This window comes from Chiloscyllium plagiosum, chromosome 1 (assembly GCF_004010195.1).
Source record: "Chiloscyllium plagiosum isolate BGI_BamShark_2017 chromosome 1, ASM401019v2, whole genome shotgun sequence".
Classification (NCBI taxonomy): Eukaryota; Metazoa; Chordata; class Chondrichthyes; order Orectolobiformes; family Hemiscylliidae; genus Chiloscyllium; species Chiloscyllium plagiosum.
In genome coordinates, this window is record NC_057710.1 from 2,809,779 (window position 1) to 2,831,484 (window position 21,706).

The 21,706-nt window shown below is 45.3% G+C and overlaps 1 protein-coding gene and 2 non-coding genes across 3 annotated transcripts in view; all 3 read left to right on the forward strand.

Annotated features, from left to right (window-relative positions):
- The first annotated feature begins 7,459 nt into the window (after positions 1–7,459).
- The window catches only part of nop56 (NOP56 ribonucleoprotein homolog), a 16,493-nt gene continuing 2,246 nt past the window's right edge, over positions 7,460–21,706 (forward strand). Inside the window, exons 1-10 of the mRNA XM_043685786.1 lie at positions 7,460–7,541; positions 9,797–9,886; positions 11,982–12,096; positions 13,277–13,444; positions 13,688–13,886; positions 14,407–14,594; positions 16,000–16,151; positions 16,722–16,822; positions 18,496–18,644; positions 19,156–19,277. Of these exons, the coding sequence (XP_043541721.1) occupies positions 7,539–7,541; positions 9,797–9,886; positions 11,982–12,096; positions 13,277–13,444; positions 13,688–13,886; positions 14,407–14,594; positions 16,000–16,151; positions 16,722–16,822; positions 18,496–18,644; positions 19,156–19,277 (1,287 nt within the window). The 5' untranslated portion in view covers positions 7,460–7,538. The remainder of the gene's footprint in view (positions 7,542–9,796; positions 9,887–11,981; positions 12,097–13,276; positions 13,445–13,687; positions 13,887–14,406; positions 14,595–15,999; positions 16,152–16,721; positions 16,823–18,495; positions 18,645–19,155; positions 19,278–21,706) is intronic.
- LOC122556057 lies at positions 14,128–14,268 on the forward strand. The gene has a single exon (XR_006313452.1). It is a non-coding gene; the product is annotated as a small nucleolar RNA SNORA51 (small nucleolar RNA).
- LOC122556041 lies at positions 19,536–19,609 on the forward strand. Its single transcript, XR_006313444.1, has one exon. It is a non-coding gene; the product is annotated as a small nucleolar RNA SNORD57 (small nucleolar RNA).

Sequence of the window (21,706 nt, forward strand, 5' to 3'; positions counted from 1 at the left end):
TTAGTGCAGTCTGAGGCCTAACTGAGGAATTCTATTTTGATAAGCCTAACCTTGTAGCTGCAAGATGTCTCAGCTCCTCAGAGCCATTAGTTCTGTCCCAGAGAATGATGAATGGTTTCTCTCTGTCCCCTATCGGTCATTCTAGCCCAGCTGAACCAGCAGTATAAGGTAACATTCAGTTTTGTAGACATTAAGAAGTGTAGGTCTAGACAATGTATGGGAACCTTAACAACCCCTAGATTGCATAATTAATGGGCAGTGGGCTTGTATTTTACTATATAACTTGGAACATTCTATATTTCATTGGAATTGCATCGGGCTTTGTTCTGAATGAAGATGTAATTCCCCATGACCAAGGAATAAAGCTAGTTGATTGTTCAAGGTCTCCTCTCCTGACTATTTTGTTTTAAAAGATTTGTCATACGATTTATTTCCCCAAAAGTAGGTATTTCATGACTACCTGAATGCTACTTTAATTTCTCTGCCCAACATCCCCGCCCATTCGAACCTATCTCTGTCTGAATTTGACTGCACTCTGTGCTTTCAAAGCCAACTTTGACTTTGTAATAAAGCCTGCAGAGACGGGTGGTGATGTTGGTGACTGGCCTCTTCATTGCAGAGGTCATTCTCAGACCTCTCCTCGTATCTTTCCCAGAGCATTATGCCACCATGGAAGATCAGGCTGTTGTGTCCACAACAGTCACTATACTCATTTCATCAGGTGATCTTCAGCCGACAGCCGACAGCCTCCCACATCATAGCCCACCAATCGCACAAGGCCAACTTCTACCTCCTTCCCAAAATCCACAAACAGGACTGCCCATTGTTTCTGCCTGCTCCTGTCCCACAGAATCTTCTCTTCCTACCATGACTAGGTTTTTGTCTCCTCTTGTCGAGTTCTTTCCCACTTACATTCAATATTCCTCTGAATATTCCTTTATGTCAGTTTCAGAATGGCTAGTCCACAGGCTCCAGCTCCTCCTCTTCACCATGGATATGCAATCCTTTTAGACATCCATCTCCCATCAGGATATTCTCTGCTTCTTCCTGAAAAAAGGCCTGAACTGTCCCCATTCACCACCATCCTCCTCTGGCTGACCGAGCTCTTCCTCACTCTGAATAACTTCTCCTTTAACTCCTCTCACTTTCTTCAGATCAAAGGCCATGGTACCTTCGTGAGACCCAGTTATGCCTGTCACTTTGGTAAAAACAAGGACTGCAGATGCTGGAAACCAGAGTCTAGATTAGAGTGGTGCTGGAAAAGCACAGCAGTTCAGGCAGCATCCGAGGAGCAGGACAATCTACGTTTCGGGCAAAAGCTCTTCATCAGGAATAGAGGCAGAGTACATGAAGGGTGGAGAGATAAATGAGAGGAGGGTGGGGATGGAGAGAAAGTAGCATAGAGTACAATAGGTGAGTGGGGGTGGGGATGAAGGTGATAGGTCAGAAAGGAGAGTGGAGTGGATAGGTGGAAAGGAAGATAGGCAGGTAGGACAAGTCATGGGGACAGTGCTGTCCTGGAAGTTTGGAACTGGGGTGAGATGGGGGAAGGGGAAATGAGGAAACTGGCGGAGTCCACATTGATGACCTGGGGTTGAAGTGTTCCGAGGTGGAAGATGAGGTGTTCTTTGTCCAAGCGTCGGGTGGTGAGGGAACGGCGGTGAAGGAGACCCAGGACCTCCATGTCATTGGACGCTGCCTGAACTGCTGTGCTTTTCCAGCACCACTCTAATCTAGAATCATGCCTGTCACTTTGTTGGGTACGTGGAACATGCCTTACTCCAGTCCTACTCCAGCCCCGACCCACAACTTTTTCTCCAGTACATTGATGACATCAGTGCTGCTTCCCTCTATCATCCGGAACTGGAAAAATTTATTGATTTTGCTTCCAATTTCCACCCAGCTCTCACCTTCACCTGGTCCATCTCTAACTCCTCCCTCTTTTTTCTTGATATCTCTGATTCCATTTCTGGGGATCAGCTGGCCACCTTTACATATCCTTTACAAACCTATCAATGCCCACAGGTAACCAGACTTTAAATCGTATTGCCCCAGTTTCACAATCTCCATTGCATCCATTCAAATTACCACTTTCTACAATGGGACCTCGGAAATGTCCACCCTGGACAGGGAGAGCCTTTTTCCAAGTACAGGGATGGCCAACATGAGGGGACACAACTTTAAAGTGAGGGGAGATAGGTATAAGACAGATGTCAGAGGTAGTTTCTTTACTCAGAGAGTAGTAAGGGTATGGAATGCTTTGCCTGCAACGGTAGTAGATTCGCCAAGTTTAAGTGCATTTAAGTTGTCATTGGACAGGCATATGGACGTACATGGAATAGTGTAGGAGGGATGGGTTTCAGATTAGTATGACAGGGCGGCGCAACATCGAGGGCTGAAAGGCCTGTATTGCGCTGTAATGTTCTATGTTCCTCAACTGAGGATTCCCTGTGCAACTGACTGGGCCTCAACTGTGTCTGACCCATGTTTCACACTTCTGCCCTCACCTTTTCTCTTCCCTCCCACAATGCCGTTTCTGCCACCTCCAGCGGATGCCATCTCCAGACACATATTCTCCTCCCCTCCCTTGTCAACATTCCACGGAGACATTCCCTCTGAGACACAATGGTCCACTCCTCCTCCACTCCTCACACTTCCCCAAACACCCACTGCTCCTTCTCCTGCAGTCGCAGAAGGTGCAACAGCTGCCCATTTACTACCCCCCTTCTCACTATTCAAGGCCAGAGACGCACCTTCCGGTTGAAGCAGCGATTTATGTAGACTTCATTCAATCTAGTATACTGTGTTCGCTGCTCACAATGTGATCTCCTTTACACTAGGGAGAAGTAACACGAACTGGGTGACCACGTCATGAATCACCTATGTTCTGTCTGCAAAGATGATCTTGACCTTTTGATTGCCTTCCACTTCAATAGATCAGTGTTCCATTGCTAATGTTTGTCTCGGGCCTGCTGCAGCTTCCCTGCGAATCTCAGTAGAAGCAAAAGAACAGCATCTCATTATCCTCTTAGAGACTCTGCTGCCTGCAGGATTCAATATTGAGCTCAATAGTTTCAGCACCTGAGCACCTTCTCCTATATCATTCCCCTACCTTTACACAGCCAATTCTGGGCGACACAGTGGTTAGTGCAGCCTTGCAATGCTAGGGACCTGGGTTTGATTCCACTCTTGAGTGGCTGTATGTACCTAGAGTTTGCACATTAGAACATAGAACATTACAGCGCAGTACAGGCCCTTCAGCCCTCAATGTTGCGTCAACCTGTGGAACCAATCTGAAGCCCATCTAACCTACACTACTCCATTTTCATCCATATACCTATCCAATGACCATTTAAATGCCCTTAAAGTTGGTGGGTCTACTACTGTTGCAGGTAGAGCATTCCACACCCTTATTACTCTCTGAGTAAAGGAACTATCTCTGACATCTGTCCTATATCTATCACCCCTCAATTTAAAGCTATGTCCCCTCATGCTAGCCATCACCATCCGAGGAAAAAGGCTCTCACTGTCCACCTTTTCTAACACTCTGATTATCTTGTATGTCTCAATTAAGTCACCTCTCAACCTTCTTCTCTCTAATGAAAACAACCTCAAGTCCCTCAGCCTTTCCTCATAAAGACCTTCCCTCCACACCAGGCAACATCCTAGTAAATCTCCTCTGAACCCTTTCCAAAGCTTCCAGATTCTTCCTATAATATGGTGGCCAGAACTGTATACAATACTTCAAATACGGCTGCACCAGAGTTTTGTACAGCTGCAGCATGACCTCGAGGTGCTGAGACTCAATCTCTCTACCAATAAAAGCTAATACATCATATGCCTTTATAACAACCCTATTAGGAGAAAGTGAGGTCTGCAGATGCTGGAGATCAGAGATGGAAATGTGTTGCTGGAAAAGCGCAGCAGGTCAGGCAGCATCTAGGGAACAGGAGAATCGACGTTTCGGGCATTAGCCCTTCTTCGGGCATTAGCCATTCCTGAAGAAGGGCTAATGCCCGAAACGTCGATTCTCCTGTTCCCTAGATGCTGCCTGACCTGCTGCGCTTTTCCAGCAACACATTTCCATAACAACCCTATTAACCTGGGTAGCAACTTTCAGGCAACTATGTACATGGACACTGAGATCTCTCTGCTCATCTACACTACCAAGTTTCTTATCATTAGCTTTACTCTTTATTCCTGTTGCTCCTTCCGAATTGAATCATGTCACATTTTTCCACATTAAACTCCATTTGCCATATCTCAGCCCAGCTCTGTAGCTTATCTCTGTCCCTCTGTAACCTACAACATCCTTCAGCACTATCCACAACTCCACCGAGCTTACTGTCAGCCACAAATTTACTAACCCATCCTTCTATGCCCTCATCCAGGTCATTTATAAAAATGACAAACAGCAGTGGCCCCAAAACAGATCCTTGCAGTATACCACTAGTAACTGAGCTCCAGGATGAACATTTCCCATCAACCACCACCCTCTGTCTTCTTTCAGCTAGCTAATTTCTGATCTAAACCACTAAATCACCCTCAATCCCATGCATCTGTATTTTCTGCAATAGCCTACCATGGGAAACCTTATCAAATGCCTTACTGAAATCCATATACACCACAGCGACTGCTTTACCCTCATCCACCTGTTTGGTCACCTTCTCAAAGACCTACCCTTCACAAAACCATGTTGACTATCCCCAATCAATTTATTCCTTTCTAGATGATTATAAATCCTATCCCTTATACCCTTTTCTAACACTTTATCCACAACTGAAGTAAAGCTCACTGGTCTATAATTACCAGGGTTGTTTCTACTCCCCTTCTTGAACAAGGCGACATTTGCTATCCTCCAGTCTTCTGAGGAAATTGATGCTCTCCACGCTAAGTTCTGTTGATGTAGATGCATGAGTGTACTCCTCCTTTCTTTCTGAAGTCAACGATCAGCTCTTTAGTTTTGTGGATTAGCCATGGCAAATGCAGGGATAGGGTCTGGGTCAGATGTGCTTCAGAGAGTTAGTATGGATTCAATGGGCTGAATGACCTTCTTTCACATTGTAGGGATTCAAATAACCCATTTTCACCCACTAGTGGGCCCCATTAGCAGCTTTTTTTCTATCGCACAGACTCATTGTTGTGCATTGCTTTATCTGTCCCACACTGCTTTCTCTCTCTCTCTCTGGGCTTTAACTCTACCTATCGTCAAATACTTTCTATCCAGAATAGATGTGGGCATGCCAGTGCTAGACTAGAGCGACAAAGTTAAAAATCACACAACACCAGGTTATAGCCCAAAAGGTATATTTGGAACCACTAGCTTTCAGGGTGCTGCTCCCTAATCATGTGGCTGTAGGACAGGATCATAAGACACAAATTTATAGCAAAAGATTACAGTGTCATGCAACTGAAATTATATATTGAACAAACCTAGATTGCTATTAAGTCTTTCATCTTTTAGAATGGGTTGCAGCTTTCGGTTATTAATATGTAAATCTCAGAACTTCTTTTAAGTCACCTTCTTGAAATAACTTATGGTTTTATTTTACAAAGGCGACATCTCAGCTCAGACAATATATTAAAGATGTGATGGTAGAGTCTGTCTGTATCCTAATCTTGAGTCAGACTGGAATTTATAGAATATTATATGTATTGACTGCCTGCAGATTGTGTGCTTTTTGAGCAAAATAAAATGTATCTGCTAATATCATTCTGCAAATGGAAATTCACCCCGTGTGTGTGCATGCATGAGAGTGTGTGTGTGAGAGAGCACATGAGTGTGTGTTTTTGCGAGTGCGTGCTTAGTAAAGTGTGTGTGTGTGTGATGGGGCACACATCTGTTAGAGGGTGTGAGTGTATGAGAGAGAGCATGTGCATAAGAGAGGGTGTGTGTGTGTGTGAAAGAGAGAGTGTACAGTGTAATGGAGTCACCCGTAGTGTGACATGAACCCAAGGTCCCGGTTGAGGCCATCCTCATGGGTTCCAAACTTGGATAAGTTAGCCACGTTTGGAACCCATGATAACCTCAGCCGGGACTTTCACTCTCACACATACACATACACCCATTCTTACAAACTCACACACTCATGCAGACCCTCTCTCATACACACACTTTCTTGTACATACACATATAAACCCCCCCACACTCACACCCATGCACACACCCTCTCACAGGCTTATACTCCATCACAGTCTCACACACAGATTTAACCAAGCATGCACACGCAAACACATACTTTCTTATGGGCACTCACAGTCATGCACTCGCACTCACTCATATGCACACACACACACACCCTCTCTCTCTCTCTCTCTCATGGACATGTACACATATAATTCTATGGAGTGAATTTGCTTTTGCAGAATTATATTTGCAGATACATTCTACTTTGCTCAAAGGATGTGGTGCTGGAAAAGCACAGTCGGTCAGACAGCATCCGAGGAGCAGGAGAGTCAACGTTTCGCGCTTAAGTTCTTCATCAGGAATGAGGGCAGTCAATCCATGTAATATTTTATAAAATTCCTACTTTGGAAATAGAACCAGTCTAACTCAAGATTGGGATACAGAGAGACTCTAACCTCACACCTTTAATGCATTATCTGAGCTGAGACGTCATCGTTTTTTAATAAAACCTTAAGTTATCTCAAGAATGTCACTTGAAAGAAGTTCTGGGGTTTACATATTAATGAATCGAAAACCTGCAACCCATTCTGAAAGAAGAAGCACTTAACAGCAATCTAGGTTTGTTCAATATATTTCAGTTGCATGACACTTTTCATCCTTTGCTATAAACCCTGTGTCTTATGATCCTGCTGTACAGCTACATGATGAAGGAGCGTCGCTCCGAAAGCTGGTGTTCCCAAATAAACCTGTTGGACTATAACCTGGTGTTGTGTGATTTTTTTTAACTTTGTCCACAATAAATAGCAGCCTTTTCCTGGATACAATTTGTTTTGAAGGAGAGTCATATTGAACCTCAAACATTAACTCTGTTATCTCTCTCTCTACACATGCTGCCTGACCTGCTGAACTTCTGTACACTTGTTTTAATTCATAGACACCTATTGGTAAATAGTTAGTGTTTATCCATTGGTCAGTCAGTTGGTTTATGTTAGTTAGTGACTGAACAATAATTAGTCACTCAGATGCTACAACCGTTTACCTTTAAACAATTTTGGCGGGATCATGAGCAGAGACACCACGCAGTTATCCCTGAGCTAATTGGCTGCTCGGCAACGAATGGGGCCTGCGGAGTGGCTGGTAGACGGCCAATGGGGGCCCGAGCTGTCTGCGCAGTGACCAATGTGAGCCCGGGGTGGCTGCGCCGCGGCCACTGGATTGGATGCGCGACAACCGGCGACACCGGATTGGCTGCAAGACAACCTATGGGAGCCCGGGTGGGGCTGCGCGGTGGCCAACTGGATTCGAGATCGGATGTGCAATGGCCAATGAGTGCGCGGGTCTACTGCGCCCTCGCTGATATAAGAGGCGGCGTCACGTGGCTGAGGGCCTCAGTCGGCGGCAGGACAGAGAGATGGTAAGGTGCGGGCGAGAGTGGCGCTTGAGGCGGCGGTGTGGGGGGAGAGAGAGCCGCGTGAGGGCCACTGGGCCCGGCCCCGGGTGTAGAATCCCAGCCCCGGAGCTGGATTCCCAGCCTCCTCCTCCTGGGTCCCCCCGGGGTCCTGGCCACATGGCGGGTAGGCCGCGGGTCCCCCTGAGGCTGAGCTGTGTGGAGGGAGTTTGCCCTCCCCCGGTTAAGGACAGATATAATGACACTGGAGACCGTCCAGGGAAGGTTCCAGCCGCCTAGCACCAGGTTTGCAGAGACGCCTGTTTGCAGGTTGGGCCTGTACTCACTGGAGTTTAAAAGAATGGGGGGTTCTTGGGGGAATTATACCAAGGGCTGCAGGTGCTGGAAATCTTAAATAAAAACAGATTTCTGGAGAGATTCAGCAGGCCTGGTAACATCTGTGGAAGCAAGTGGCAGAGGGGACCTGAGGCAACATTTCAAATCCAATGGCTCTCCTTCAGATTAAGTAACTTGATTGGGTCAATTCCCTTGTAGGGGAATCTGGGACCAAAGCTTATAATCCTATGAATAATTTAAGACTGAAGTGTGCACTTTCCTTTGTTAATCTTAAAATTCCTTGCTGTAGAATCTGAGTTATAAGAATAGAGTTGAGATATGAAATGAATTGGGGGAGGATGTTATGGGGAAAATGAAGTTCCTGATTATCAGGAGCAAATTACTGCAGATGCTGGGATTGTACTCATTTCATTTTAAAAGAATGAGAAGTACAGTATTCTTAAGGGAGTTAAACAGGACTCTGGATGCTGGCAATCTAGAAGGAAAACATTGCTGGAGAAACCCAGCAGGCCTAGTAGCATCTGTGGAGCAAGTGAGACGGAAGTGCGGATGCTAGAAATCAAACAGCAGATTCAGAGGTCAATGGGTCAGGAATCATCTAATGAGTCATTGATTTGCATCATTAGCTTGCTGAGAAAGTGAGGGCTGCAGATGCTGGAGATCAGAGCTAAAAATGTGTTGCTGGAAAGCGCAGCAGGTCAGGCAGCATCCAAGGAACAGGAGAATCGACATTTCGGGCATAAGGCGGAACACGCACACTGGGTGAATTTCCATTTGCAGAATGATTCAGTGACGTAATTCTGCTTCTGTCTTAGTCTAAACCATGTTGTATATGTCTAAGTGTTGAATGGGGATAATGAAAAGTCAGTTTTACTCTATCTAGCCAGCATTTTTTTCATTTGTCAAGGCATGAATGCAATAGCAAGCAGGTTATGATATAGCTATATACGTTGGGTCACAGCTAGAGTACTCTGTGATTCTAGTCGCTACATTATAGGAAGGATGTCATTGACTAGAGAAGCCACAAAAAGGATTCACTAGATTGTTGCTTGGGCTGGAGTTTGTTTTTGCTTGAAGCTGAGAAGATTGAGGTGCTTCTGATTCAGATGTAGAAAGCCAGGAGGTCATAGAGAGAAATGTTCCTCTTAACGGGGTCAGTAATCAGGGGCTGCAGATATTGAGGGAATTTCTTGAATAACAATTTGACAAGCGTTGTTTCTGGCACTGCATGGAAGGGTGTTGAAGATGGGAATGCTCAAGTGTTTTCAGTTAGATCAGTATAGTGTACAAGACTGTGGGGCTGGTGCTGGAGGGTGGGATAAGTATGTGTTGGAAGGGTTCCGTTGGACGTTGGCAGCTTATTTGTAGGTTTTGTTGAGGTGGGGAGAGGCAGTCATTTGCAAAAAATGGTCAAGGGTGATGATGCAAGAAGACAGGACGAATTGAAGAAACGTCAATGTAATGTGTCAATGGAAGTATGACTGAGATGGAATTATCCCCAAACTCTGCATTTAAAAATATGTAGGAACAAATGGATGGACTTGCATTGTTGAAGTCTTGAATTCAGAAGAATGTGAAGTATCTAATGGGGAAAGGAGAGATTGCCCGTTGAGATTATGTAGAGCTGTTTCTTGGAGGGATATGGGGACAGAATGGGTAGTGTGTTGAGGTGGGTAGAAAATTGGTTAGCCGACAGGAAACTAAGTGGGTCTTTTTCTGAATAGCAGGCAGTAATTATTGGGGTAATGTGCTATGAAATTGCCACACTCAACCTTACCTGTATAAAACTCACCTGGTAACTTAAAAAACCCTTAGTGAAAGCCATTGATTTGACAGTACCTCAGGGGTTGCACCATCAATGCTTTGAGGCATTACAAAGAATTTGCTGTGGGTATTCTATGAACTGTCACATGTTCTCTTGTCAGGTTCTGTTACACATGTTGTTCGAGCATGCCGCTGGCTATGCTTTGCTGGCGATTAAAGAAGTGGAGGAGGTCGGCTTGCTCCTTCCTCAGGTGAGCATGTGGGGACAGGTGCAATTTCCCTGTTTTGTGCGGTTATTTTTTTCAATTTGGTTAGTCGTAGTCATAGTAGATGGAAACAGACCCTTTAGTCCAGCCAATCCATGCTGACAGTAATTCCAAACCAAAGTAGTTCCACTTGCACGCACTTGGCCTAAATCCCTCCGAATATTTGTTGTTCATGTACTTATCCAAATGTCTCTTAAACTTCCTCTGGAAGTCCATTCTGCACGCAAAACAGTAAAAAAAAAAAAAAAATTTAAAAGTTGCGGCTTTTTCCTCTCACCTTAAAAATATGCCCCCCCCCCCCCCCTCAACAACTGGACTCCAGAAGAATTATAACCTCAACATAACACTCCAACTCCTATCCTCAATGGTCTGAGCAATAAAGGCAAGTGTGCTACACGCTTAGAACATAGAAGAATACAGCGCAGTACAGGCCCTTTGGCCCTCGATGTTGCGCCGATCCAAGCCCACCTAACCTATACTAACCCACTATCCTCCATATACCTATCCAATGCCCGCTTAAATGCCCATAAAGAGGGAGAGTCCACCACTGCTACTGGCAGGGCATTCCATGAACTTACGACTCGCTGAGTGAAGAACCTACCCCTAACTTCAGTCCTATATCTACCCCCCCTTAATTTAAAGCTATGCCCCCTTGTAATACCCGACTCCATACGCGGGAAAAGGTTCACACTGTCAACCCTATCTAACCCCCTAATCATCTTGTACACCTCAATCAAGTCACCCCTAAACCTTCTTTTCTCTAATGAAAACAGCCCCAAGTGTCTCAGTCTTTCCTCATACGATCTTCCTTCCATACCAGGCAACATCCTGGTAAACCTCCTCTGCACCCGTTCCAGTGCCTCCACATCCAGGGCTTGCTTAACTGCCCTGTCTATGTGATGCAAACTTACAAGAACTATGTACTTATCCCATAGGTCTCTGTTCTACAACTCTCCCCAAGGCCCAGCTTCTAATTGTATGAGTCATGGAGATGTACAGCATGGAAGCACACTTCGATCCAACCTGTCCATGCCGACCAGATATCCCAACCCAATCTTGTCCCACCTGCCAGCACCCAGCCCATATCCCTCCCAACCCTTCCTATTCATCTACCCATCCAAATGCCTCTTAAATGTTGCAATTGTACCAGCCTCCACCACATCCTCTGGTAGCTCATTCCATACACGTACCACCCTCTGCGTGAAAACGTTGCCCCATAGGTGTGTCTCATATCTTTCCTCTCTCACCCTAAACCTAGGCCCTCTAGTTCTGGACTCCCTGACCTGCCCTTGTTTATTTTTACCATAAAGCAATCCCTCATTTATCCAAATTAAAATCTTGTCAATCGGTCCATTGAGCCAATTGATCAAGTCCTCTTTGTAATCTTCGATGACCTCCTTTACTGTCCACTATACCACCAACATTAGTCTCATCGATAAACTGAATATCGATGAGACCAATGTCTTAATGTTGCTAAAGTCCAAACAGACAATGTCAGCTGCTTTGCCCTTAATTATTTTGATCGCTTGCTCAGAAAACTCAATCACTTTTGAGACACAATTCCCTTCGCACAAAATCTTGCTGACTATCCCCAGTCATTCTTGTCAAATAGCCAGGTATGGTACCTGTGCAGCACTTGTTAATACAAGATTGTCAGTCCAGATTGTACCTGCTAGAGTCTGGGCCCTCAAATTTTCTCTCTTGCTACTGGAACTTCATGGCACCTTGCTTTTGAACAAAAATACTGGCAGTTTTGTACTGATCAAGTTTGAAGGAAACCATGTTTTTGGCTAATAGATGCTGGTTGGATGTTTAGTCTAGTAATACCTTGGCTCAGCAGGCCAGAACAATACAATTGCTGCCCACTGATCATCCGATAAATCTATCTGCTGTCTGTATTGATGGATGATTGAGAGCTGGTTAGTGTTTGGCGATCAGGTTGGCTGTGTGGGAGGGAGAGCAGCATTGTTCTCTGCTGTCGGCTTTCTTGATTGCAATCAGTAATGTTTGAGACAGCTCCCAGGCCAGGTTTGTAGCTGTCATGAGCTAATTGCTGAGCAACTGTCCCTTCCTATTTCAGGTGGTGGAGAGTATGCTGACCATCGGCAAATTCAACAGTATTGTTAAACTAGTGGCATTTTCACCATTTAAATCTGCCCAGAGTGCCCTTGAAAACATGAATGCTGTTTCTGAAGGTGAGTCTGGGAATTTCTGGTTTGGGTGGGATTCTAATGATGGCCATGTGATAACTTACCTAATTGAGTTGCTGTCTCTTCTATGGTCCATGTAGTGGCATATTATATGTAAGTCAGTCCTGTGATGTACTGAGGGGGGAATCATCTCAATCCCTATTTCTTCATGGGAAGTGGGCATTGCTGATAAGGCCAGCATTTATAGCCTGCCCCTAGCTGCCCTTTAAGTTTCTACTCCTAACAAAAATGAGTATAACTAAGGCAACTAGTCTGGACAGTGCACTTGACTGTACCTGAGAATTGGGAGTTGGAGAGTAATGTTACAGGACTGTTGTGTAAAGTAGGAATGAGGGTAGTGTTGAGGTGGGTAGAAAATTGGTTAGCACACAGGAAACAAAGAATGAGTGGGTCATTTTCTGAATAGCAGGCAGTGGTTCTTGGGGTACTGCAAACATTGGTATTAGGACCTTAGCTGTTCACAACATCTGTGTGGAAGAGTGAGCTGTGAGTAGGGTGCAGAGATATTGAGTGATTTCTCACAGGCTGAATGAGTGGTTGAGTGAAAATGAAAAAAAAATTGTCCAATGTCTTGTATTGACCACGTCTTGGTTAACTTTTTCTGTACCCTGTCCGCAGAATTCCAAATGTGCCCTAACTAACTGTGCGCTATTTTGAAGGTTTACCAAGTTGATTCCTGATCTTAGGAGAGATTGACTCAGGATTGCATTTTAGATTAGATTCCCTACAGTGTGGAAGCAGGCCCTTCGGCCCAACAAGTCCACACCGACCCTCCAAAGAGAAACTCACCCAGACCAATTCCCCTACATTCACCCCTGACTAACGGACCTAACACTATGGGCAATTTAGCATGGCCAATTCACCTGACCTGCGCATCTTTGGAACCCACTGCAGTATGTGGTTAAAGCTGAAATATTGGTAGGTGTAGCGTTTGTGGCTAAAGGGATATGGAGGGTGAGAACGGACAGGAGTAGGATGTTTGAGTTCAATCAACCATGGTCCTATTTAATGGTGAAACAGGCTCCAGGGATTGAATGGCCTACTCTCTGCTTTATGTCCTCTGACAGTTTAAGGGACTTGGAGAATTCTGTTGTGCAAGGTTGGTGTATCTGTCAACTGAGCCTGTTATGAAGTGAGTTAACTGAGCTGACTGGCTGTTTCCTAGGTATTGTACACGAGGATCTGAGGCTCCTGCTGGAGACAAACATGCCTGATTCCAGCAAGAAGAGGAAGGTGATCCTGGGGGTGGCAGATCCAAAACTCGCAGCAGCCATTCAGGAGGAGATGGGCATCCACTGTCAAACTGGAGAAGTGGTAGCAGAAATCCTCCGAGGTAAGGATGGGATTGGTGAAGGGACTGAGTCAGTGTTGAGCTAAAAGTAGGATTCTCACGGTGATTGGGTGTGGGTTACAGAGGATTCTGCTTGGAGTGTGGTCTGCCTACGCTGCTATTTGAGATTTCAGTATAACATCTCTCACATGTTCTTGCACCATATCCTTCCTTTCTAGAGTTCTGTTGTAAATGTCTATTTTTTTTTTGCTTCCTCCTGAAGGGGTGTTTTATTTTCTGTTTTAGGGGTGCGGCTTCATTTCCACTCCCTGGTGCAGGGTCTGTCTGCACCGTCTGCTGCGAAAGCCCAGCTGGGACTGGGCCACAGCTACTCTCGGGCCAAGGTGAAGTTTAATGTGAACCGTGTAGACAATATGATCATTCAGTCTATCAGCCTGTTGGACCAGCTGGACAAAGACATCAACACGTTCTCCATGAGAGTCAGGTAAGTGGACACCTGGATGGCTTGACCTTTTAACTAAAGGCATCAGTGTCCCCAAAGTTTGGTGCTGGCACTGTTGCTTTTTAGATACAAGATTGATCAGCACATTGGTATTATCAAAATGCCAAGAAATTATAGCTAATGTGGCGTAACATTGGTGTGCGGCTGGAGAAATTAAACATTATATGACAAATATTTTAAACTCTTCAGCGGCTCTTGGATTGGGCCATGTCTGTATCCTGCTAGCCTCCTTTGTCTTACCGCAGACAGTACTCTCTCTCTCTGTGCTGACTGTATAGAAACAGGAGGAAAAGTATAATTCCCTGCTACACCACAGCCATGCTTCTTCTGTGGCTCACGTTGTATTGTTGACAGGGAGACACCACCAAACCTGTTAACCAAGTCATTTAGAGAGGTTGTGAATTGATGACGAGGGCTTGACTTATTTGACCACCAGGTGACCTGTTAACTTTCCTGGGTTATCTCAGTAGCACCTGTGACCTGTGTTCCTTTCTCTCCACAGAGAGTGGTATGGATACCACTTCCCAGAGCTCATCAAGATAGTTACAGACAATTATACTTACTGTCGACTGACCAAGTTAATTGGGAATCGTAAGGAGCTCTCTCAGGAGAGCCTGGAGGCCCTGGAGGAGATTGTAATGGACAGTGCCAAAGCCCAGGCCATCCTCGATGCAGCACGCAGCTCTATGGGTCAGTTATGCATTGTTGTGTTGAATGTCTGTTGCTTCCAGTACCTTCTACCTTTAGCGGTTGCTGGAGTCTTTCTTCAGTCTCATCCTGTGTGCATCCAAGGCAGTTCAGGCATCACCTTGCAGCTGTGTCACTATTAAGAGTTCAAATTGTGTCAGAATTGTGTAACATGCTGTGATGATCTCTCAAATCTGTCAATCCTCTGATTAAACTGTGAGGATGCTCCATGTTCTGAGCATGTTCACTCTGGCCTTGGACAGAATTGTGCTGGTGATATTCTGTGATGCGATTACACCCTAGTACACTCTCCCACCTGCCCGGGGCTGTAAGTATAGGGCTGTAAACAAGAGCAAGTGTAAAACCCTTCTCCCTCAACTGTTCAGAAAAATGTGGTCATTGTCAGAGCTGTGAATGTATTTATTGAGAGTATAAATCATGGGTTAGGCTGCAACTTGCAGTTTGGGTCAGCTCATTGCCAAAAGGTGTAATTGTGCTGAAGAGGGTTACTGGGAGGTAAATCAACATGTTGCCAGAACTGGGCAGAGTACAGCTGAAAAATTATTACGCAGGCTGGGCTTGTGCTCCTTGGAACAAGGTCAGGGCAGGTGTGCATTTAAGGGCAATGTTCCTGGGTAGGGTGGTTGGCAGTTTTCCCACCCAGAATATAGAAAGGCTAATGGAGGCAGAAAGGTGTCTCTGATCTGTACCTCATGCCATCACCTGCAGGAATGTGGAAGGTGAGCTTAGGCTGGGTGGCCTGTTTCTTAGCTAGAACATACCGGATGGGCAGAGTGATCTCTGATCCTGTGAACTGTATGTTCCCACACTATTCCCATATTTCTTTGTGTTCATAGATACAAGATTATAATCATGTCGTGACTTTTAACTCCACAAACTTGGCATGCACAACTATCAGAGCTGGCGAATTCCAATCCTCGTCTCAGTCCTGAATAGCTGGACTTGTATTCCCAGTCCGTCTTCTGGATTACTCTGCTCAGAAATCTGCTCTCAGAATTTACACTGAATCCTCTTGAGCATGTTATATTTTTACTCCTGATTCTTCAAGGCTCTTTTTTAAAAAAAGACACCTGCTCCATCCCTCCTTATAGGATGGTCCCTTCATCTAAGGAATGAGGTTTAGTGAATCTTTTTGCACTCTGTCAAACAATGCTTCCCTAAGGAATATAAAGCAGTGCAGTTCTGTGGTGACCTCAGGAATGTTTATTACGTTATTTAATCTTCACTGTGAAGGGATTTTGGTTAACATGATTTACCTTCCTAATTGTATGTTTTACCTGCATGTTAACAACCTGTGATTTTGTGCAATGTTTTCATAGTGAGTACCCTGCCAGACTTGCTCAAATTTCCTATTGCCATCTAATTTCTGCATCTCTCGCGGTGACAGGTATGGATATCTCCCCAATCGACCTCATTAACATTGAGAGCTTCTCTAACAGAGTGGTCTCTCTGGCTGAATACAGGATGACTCTACAGGAATACCTGCGCTGCAAGATGAGCCAGGTGGCACCCAATCTGGCAGTCCTCATTGGGGACGTGGTAAGTGGTCTCATGTTTTGCCCTATTCTGAAGATCTTGACAGCGGGTAACCACCCATCCTCATCCGGGTGCTATCTTTTCATCTTGCACCGTTTCTGTGCAAGGGCTTGCAGTGAAAGTTACAGTAGTGGGATTTGCACTTACTTTTGTTAATGTCTTCTATCCTTTGGAAAGTGTCTCGGTGTACCGCGTGCCTGCAGTATTAAATCTTGTCAATCATCTGATGAAACATTGAGGATGATCCATGTTCTGAGTGTGTTCACTCTGACCCTGGTCATGAGCCTGTTTGGATGGGATCAGTGAAGTCCATTGTCCCAGTTCTCCCTAGAGTTGGGTATCAATGTGACCGCAGCTAATTCTTTAACCATTCGACTAGCTCCTGCATCACAGCACAATGCACTGCCCCCTCTAACCGGAATCCCTATTTTTCCTGTTTAGGTTAGCTTCTCTGACTATATGAAAGTATTTGTAGTCCTGGCATGGTTCTGTGATTGGGCTGATGGTGTTAGGCTCCAGGGGAGCATTGTCGACATGTGGTAAATGTTAAGTTTGTTCTTGTTCCCTCTTTAGGTGGGTGCCCGTCTCATCTCCCGTGCAGGCAGTCTGACAAATCTGGCTAAGTACCCAGCCTCAACGGTGCAGATCTTGGGTGCAGAGAAAGCTTTGTTCAGGTATATCTGCTGGGTGGCTGTGGTGATGGCAGGTTACTGGATGGCTGTGTTTGATGTGCTGCCAACATGTTTTCAGGCAGTGTGAGATAACCAGCCCCAGCTCTGAGCAGCCCCCACTTTACTTCATGATGCTGCTACTAATGTCTAACCTTTTAAGGGGTGCAGTTTGGATTTGGATCCTTTGCATTAGGTATTTACTTGGTCTTTTATTGCCATCACTTTCATTTTAGTTTGTAACTGATTAACATGGCCAATGTTGCACCTGAACACTGGCACGTGCACTGTTAACCTCTTGTACATTTCAGGATGTGGAGGAGTTAGTGTTGGGCTGGGGTGGACAAAGTTAAAAATCTCTCCCCACCAGGGGTTTTTGGAACGATTAGCTTTTGGAGTACTGTTCCTTACCTGATGAAGGAGCATGAATAAGAACCTGGTGTTGTACGGTTTTTAACCGTGTCGCTGAGGCCAGCTTTTGTGGCCCACCTGAATTTGCCCTTGAGAAATTTGGGTGAGCCACCTCTGGAACTGCTGCAAGGATAATGTATGTTTCCAAGTTGAGTTTATGAATGACTTGCAGGACGTGCTGTTGGAGGAGGCTTGAATAATTATTGCAATGTTCCATGTTGTGTCTCTGGAGAGAGTGAATGTTAATGAAGCCTTTCCAGTCGGCCACTCAGCCCCTCTGGTCTGCTGCATAAGAACATATGGGTTAGGAGGTACAAGAAGCCCTTTGAGTATTCACTGTCTCCATTATAAAGATCACAGCTGATTGGAATTCCACATTCTTTCCTTGCCTCAACAAGAACTTGCCCCATTCCTATTCCTTAGGATTCAAAGCATAGGTTTCCATTGCTTTCAGGAAGAGTTCCACTGTTGGCGATCCTCTCCATTTGTCTGTCTGAAATGGCCTGCTTTTATTGATAAATGGTGCCTGACCTCGAGGCTCTCCCACAAGAAGAAACCCCCAGCCTGTCCACAGGCAAACTGTTGGGGCCAGTCAGGATCCTGTATGTTCAAACCAGCCAATAGTTCCTTTTTTATAAACTCCCAAAAGAAAGCCCAAGCCTGTCCAACTTTTATGTCAGTCCATCCACTCTGGGTGTTTTTTTTCAAAATAAGGTATTCAGTACTGTACAATATTCATGGTTTGGTCTCATCGATGTCCCCTACAGGTGAAGCATAACTTCAACTTCCACATCCATTTTCCCATATTCTCCGTTCACTTTTGAAGGATTAGCTCCTTTTCTGTCTATAGACAATCAAGTTTTCATTCCCTTCTGTTTTCTTGTTAATTTTAGCCATATGTTTTGGTGTTTATCAGTTTCAGTCCATGGTCTCCTGATTTGTGATTATATATTTTTCTTTATAAAGCTCGATGACATGATACATACATAGTGTATCCACCCCTTGGATTTTTTTCTTACTGTAGTGTTTCTATTGTGTATTCCCCATGCTATTTCCTATATACCTTCCTCTTGTACTACATTTTCCTGAGTTATGAGCACTGGACCTCACAAACCAGTGGCCCATGAACCCACTTGAACAGCACCATGTGGGCCATGTTTGTTGATGGATAGGGTGAGCTGACCTAACTACCCTCTTGTCTGGTTCTGTGCAAATTGGGAGGGAATTATGTCCATCTAACTGCTGTTTCCTTCCCTGTCTGACTGCAGAGCTCTAAAAACCAGAGGAAACACTCCCAAGTACGGCCTCATCTTCCACTCGACATTCATCGGCCGAGCGGCTGCAAAAAACAAGGGCAGGATATCCCGTTACCTGGCCAACAAGTGTACAATAGCTTCAAGGATTGACTGCTTCTCAGGTGAGGTCTGCTCTGGGTTCACTGCGGTGTTGCTTCAGCCTTCAAGGTGACTGCAGTGATGTTTGAGAATTTTTCGTCAACCGCATTTCACTGCTGTGAATGTTGACAACGTTTCTCTGAGCAGAGCTAGCTAGATGGAGCCCTGTCTGCTGTTCCAGCTGTAAGGGTGTAAGGTACTGCTTCCTACTTGCATTGTTTGACAGCCCAGCAAAACTGCCAGCTTTTGTTGGTGTCGATATGTTTAGCAGGATAGGCTTGATGGGCTGCAGAACTGTGGTATGATTTTGTAAGTGATGTAGGTAAACCTGGTAATGATCCATCACATTGAGGTGGAGCTGAAGTTAGTAAACCCATTGGGAATCTTTGGGTGAGGGCATGTACTCCTGTCCAAGGCTGTTTGTGAGGCCTTGGTGTCTGCTCCCTGAGACTAGCTGGAGGTGAGCTAATGTATGAATAAAGCTGACTGTTCTCCTGTGGTACAATACATTGACTCTAAATTATTCTATTTCAGAAGTACCCACCAGTGTTTATGGGGGCAAGCTTAGAGACCAGGTTGAAGAGAGGTTGGCGTTCTACGAGACTGGTGAAGCTCCTCGCAAAAACTGTGACGTTATGAGGGAGGCTGTTACTGAGGTGGGTGTGAGGCATGAGATGGGGAGGGAGGGAATGAGGAGTAACAGCAAAACCTGACGGTGACATGGGATTTTCTTCCTTAACAGATGCTGTTGTCTCAGTTGAGGACAGCTCACAATTCCCTGGTTCCTTCTAATGATGCCAGTTTTTTTAATTGATGTTCTGTGTATTAATGTGGTATCTTGGTTATGCATTCAGAATAGCATCACTGTGCTCCTTACTGAGTTCTGATGCAGTTGTCAGCTGGATGGGGCCTGTTGGAGATGATGCAAATTGTAATAAACTGACAGGTACTGTGGAGGGGAAAAAAACTGATTTAATGAGGCTGATCCATGGGAATCCATCCAGTAAATGACAAAGAACAAAGAAAATTTATAGCCCAGGAACAAGCCCTTCAGCCCGCCAAGCCTGAGCCAATCCAAATCTACAGTCTAAACCTGTCAGTCAATTCCTATGCATTTGTATCCCTCTGCTCCCCACCTACTCATGCATCTGTCCAGACACATCTACCGTGCCTGCCTCTACTAGCAACGCGTTCCAAACGCCCACCACATCTGTGTGAAGTACTTGCCGCGTGCATCCCCTTAAACTTTCCACCTCACCTTGAAAGCATGACCTCTCGTTATTGGAATCCTTCACCCTGGGAAAAAACTTGTCTCTATCTGCCTTGTCTATACCCTTCATGATCTTGTGAACCTCAATCCGGTCCCCCTCCATCTCCTTTTTTCTATTGAAAATAAACCTAACCTACTCAACCTCTCTTCATAGCTAGCACCTTCCACACCAGGCAACCTCCTCGTAAACCTTCTCTGCACCCTCTCCAAAGCGTCCACATCCTTTTGGTAATGTGGCACCCAGAACTGTACACAGTATTCTAAATGTTGCCGAACCAATGTCTTGTACAATTTTAACATGACTTGCCAGCTCTTATACTCTATACCCCGTCCAATGAAGGCAAGCCTACTATATGCCTTCTTAGAGAAAAGTGAGGACTGCAGGTGCTGGAGACCAGAGTTGAAAAATGTGGTGCTGGAAAAACACAGCAGGCCAAGCAGCATCTGAGGAGCAGGAGAATCGACGTTTCGGGCACAAGCCCTTCTTCAGGAAAAGGGCTTATGCCCGAAACGTCGATTTACCTGCTCCAAATGCCGCCTTGACCACTCTATCCACCTGTGCAGGAACCTTCAGGGTACAATGGACCTGCACTCCCAGATCTCTCAGACCATCAACTTTTCCCAAGGCACTTCCATTCATTGTATAATTCGCCCTAAAATTAGTCTTGCCTAAATGCATCACCTCACATTTGTCTGGATTGAAAGCCATCTGCCACTTTTCTTCCCAACTCTCCAGTCTATCTGTATCCTCCTGTATTCTCTGGCAGTCCCTTATGCTTTCTGCTACTCCACCAATCTTTGTGTCATCTGCAAACTTACTGATCATACTAACAGTGCCCTCTTCCAGATCATTTATGTATATCACAAACAACAGTGGCCCCAGCACTGATCTCTGTGGAACACCACTGGTCACCTTCCTCCATTTCAAGAAACTCCCTTCGATTACTACTCTCTCCTGTTGCTCAACTTGTTCTTGATCCACCGAGCTAGAACACCCTGCACACCATGTGACTTCACTTTCTCCATTAGTCTATAATGGGGAACCTTATCAAACGCCTTACTAAAGTCCATGTCTATGACATCAACAGCCCTTCCTTCATCTAACAACTTGGTCACTTCCTCGAAGATCTCCCCTGCACAAAGCCATGTTGCCTATCACTGATAACCTCATTCCTTTCCAAATATAAATAGATCCTATCTCTCCCGCAACTTCCCCACCACTGACGTCAGGCTCACTGGTATGTAGTTGCCTGGAATATCCCTACTGCCCTTGTACAGGGGGACAACATGAGCAACCCTCCAGTCCTCCGGCACCTCACCTGTATTTAAGGATGCCATAAAGATAACTGTCAGGGCCCCAGCTATTTCCTCTCTCGCCTCCCTCAGAACCTGGGATATATCCCATCCGGTCCTGGGGATTTGTCCACCTTAATAACCTACTTGTGTCAATGTGGTCCAGACTAATCAAAACTTCTATCTCTAATCTCAATATTCATCATGTTCCTCTCCTCAGTGAACACTGATGCACAGTAATCATTCAGAATCTCACCCATTCTCAGGTTCGGCACACAGCCTTCCTTCATTATCTTTTAGTGGACCAATCCTTTCTTTAGTTACCCGCTTGCTTCTTATATAAGAATAAAATGTTGTGGTTCTGTTCACCGAGCTGGGAATTTGTGTTGCAGACATTTCGTCCCCTGTCTAGGTGACATCCTCAGTGCTTGGGAGCCTCCTGTGAAGCGCTTCTGTGATCTTTTCTCCGGTATTTATAGTGGTTTGAATCTGCCACTTCCGGTTGTCAGTTCCAGCTGTCCG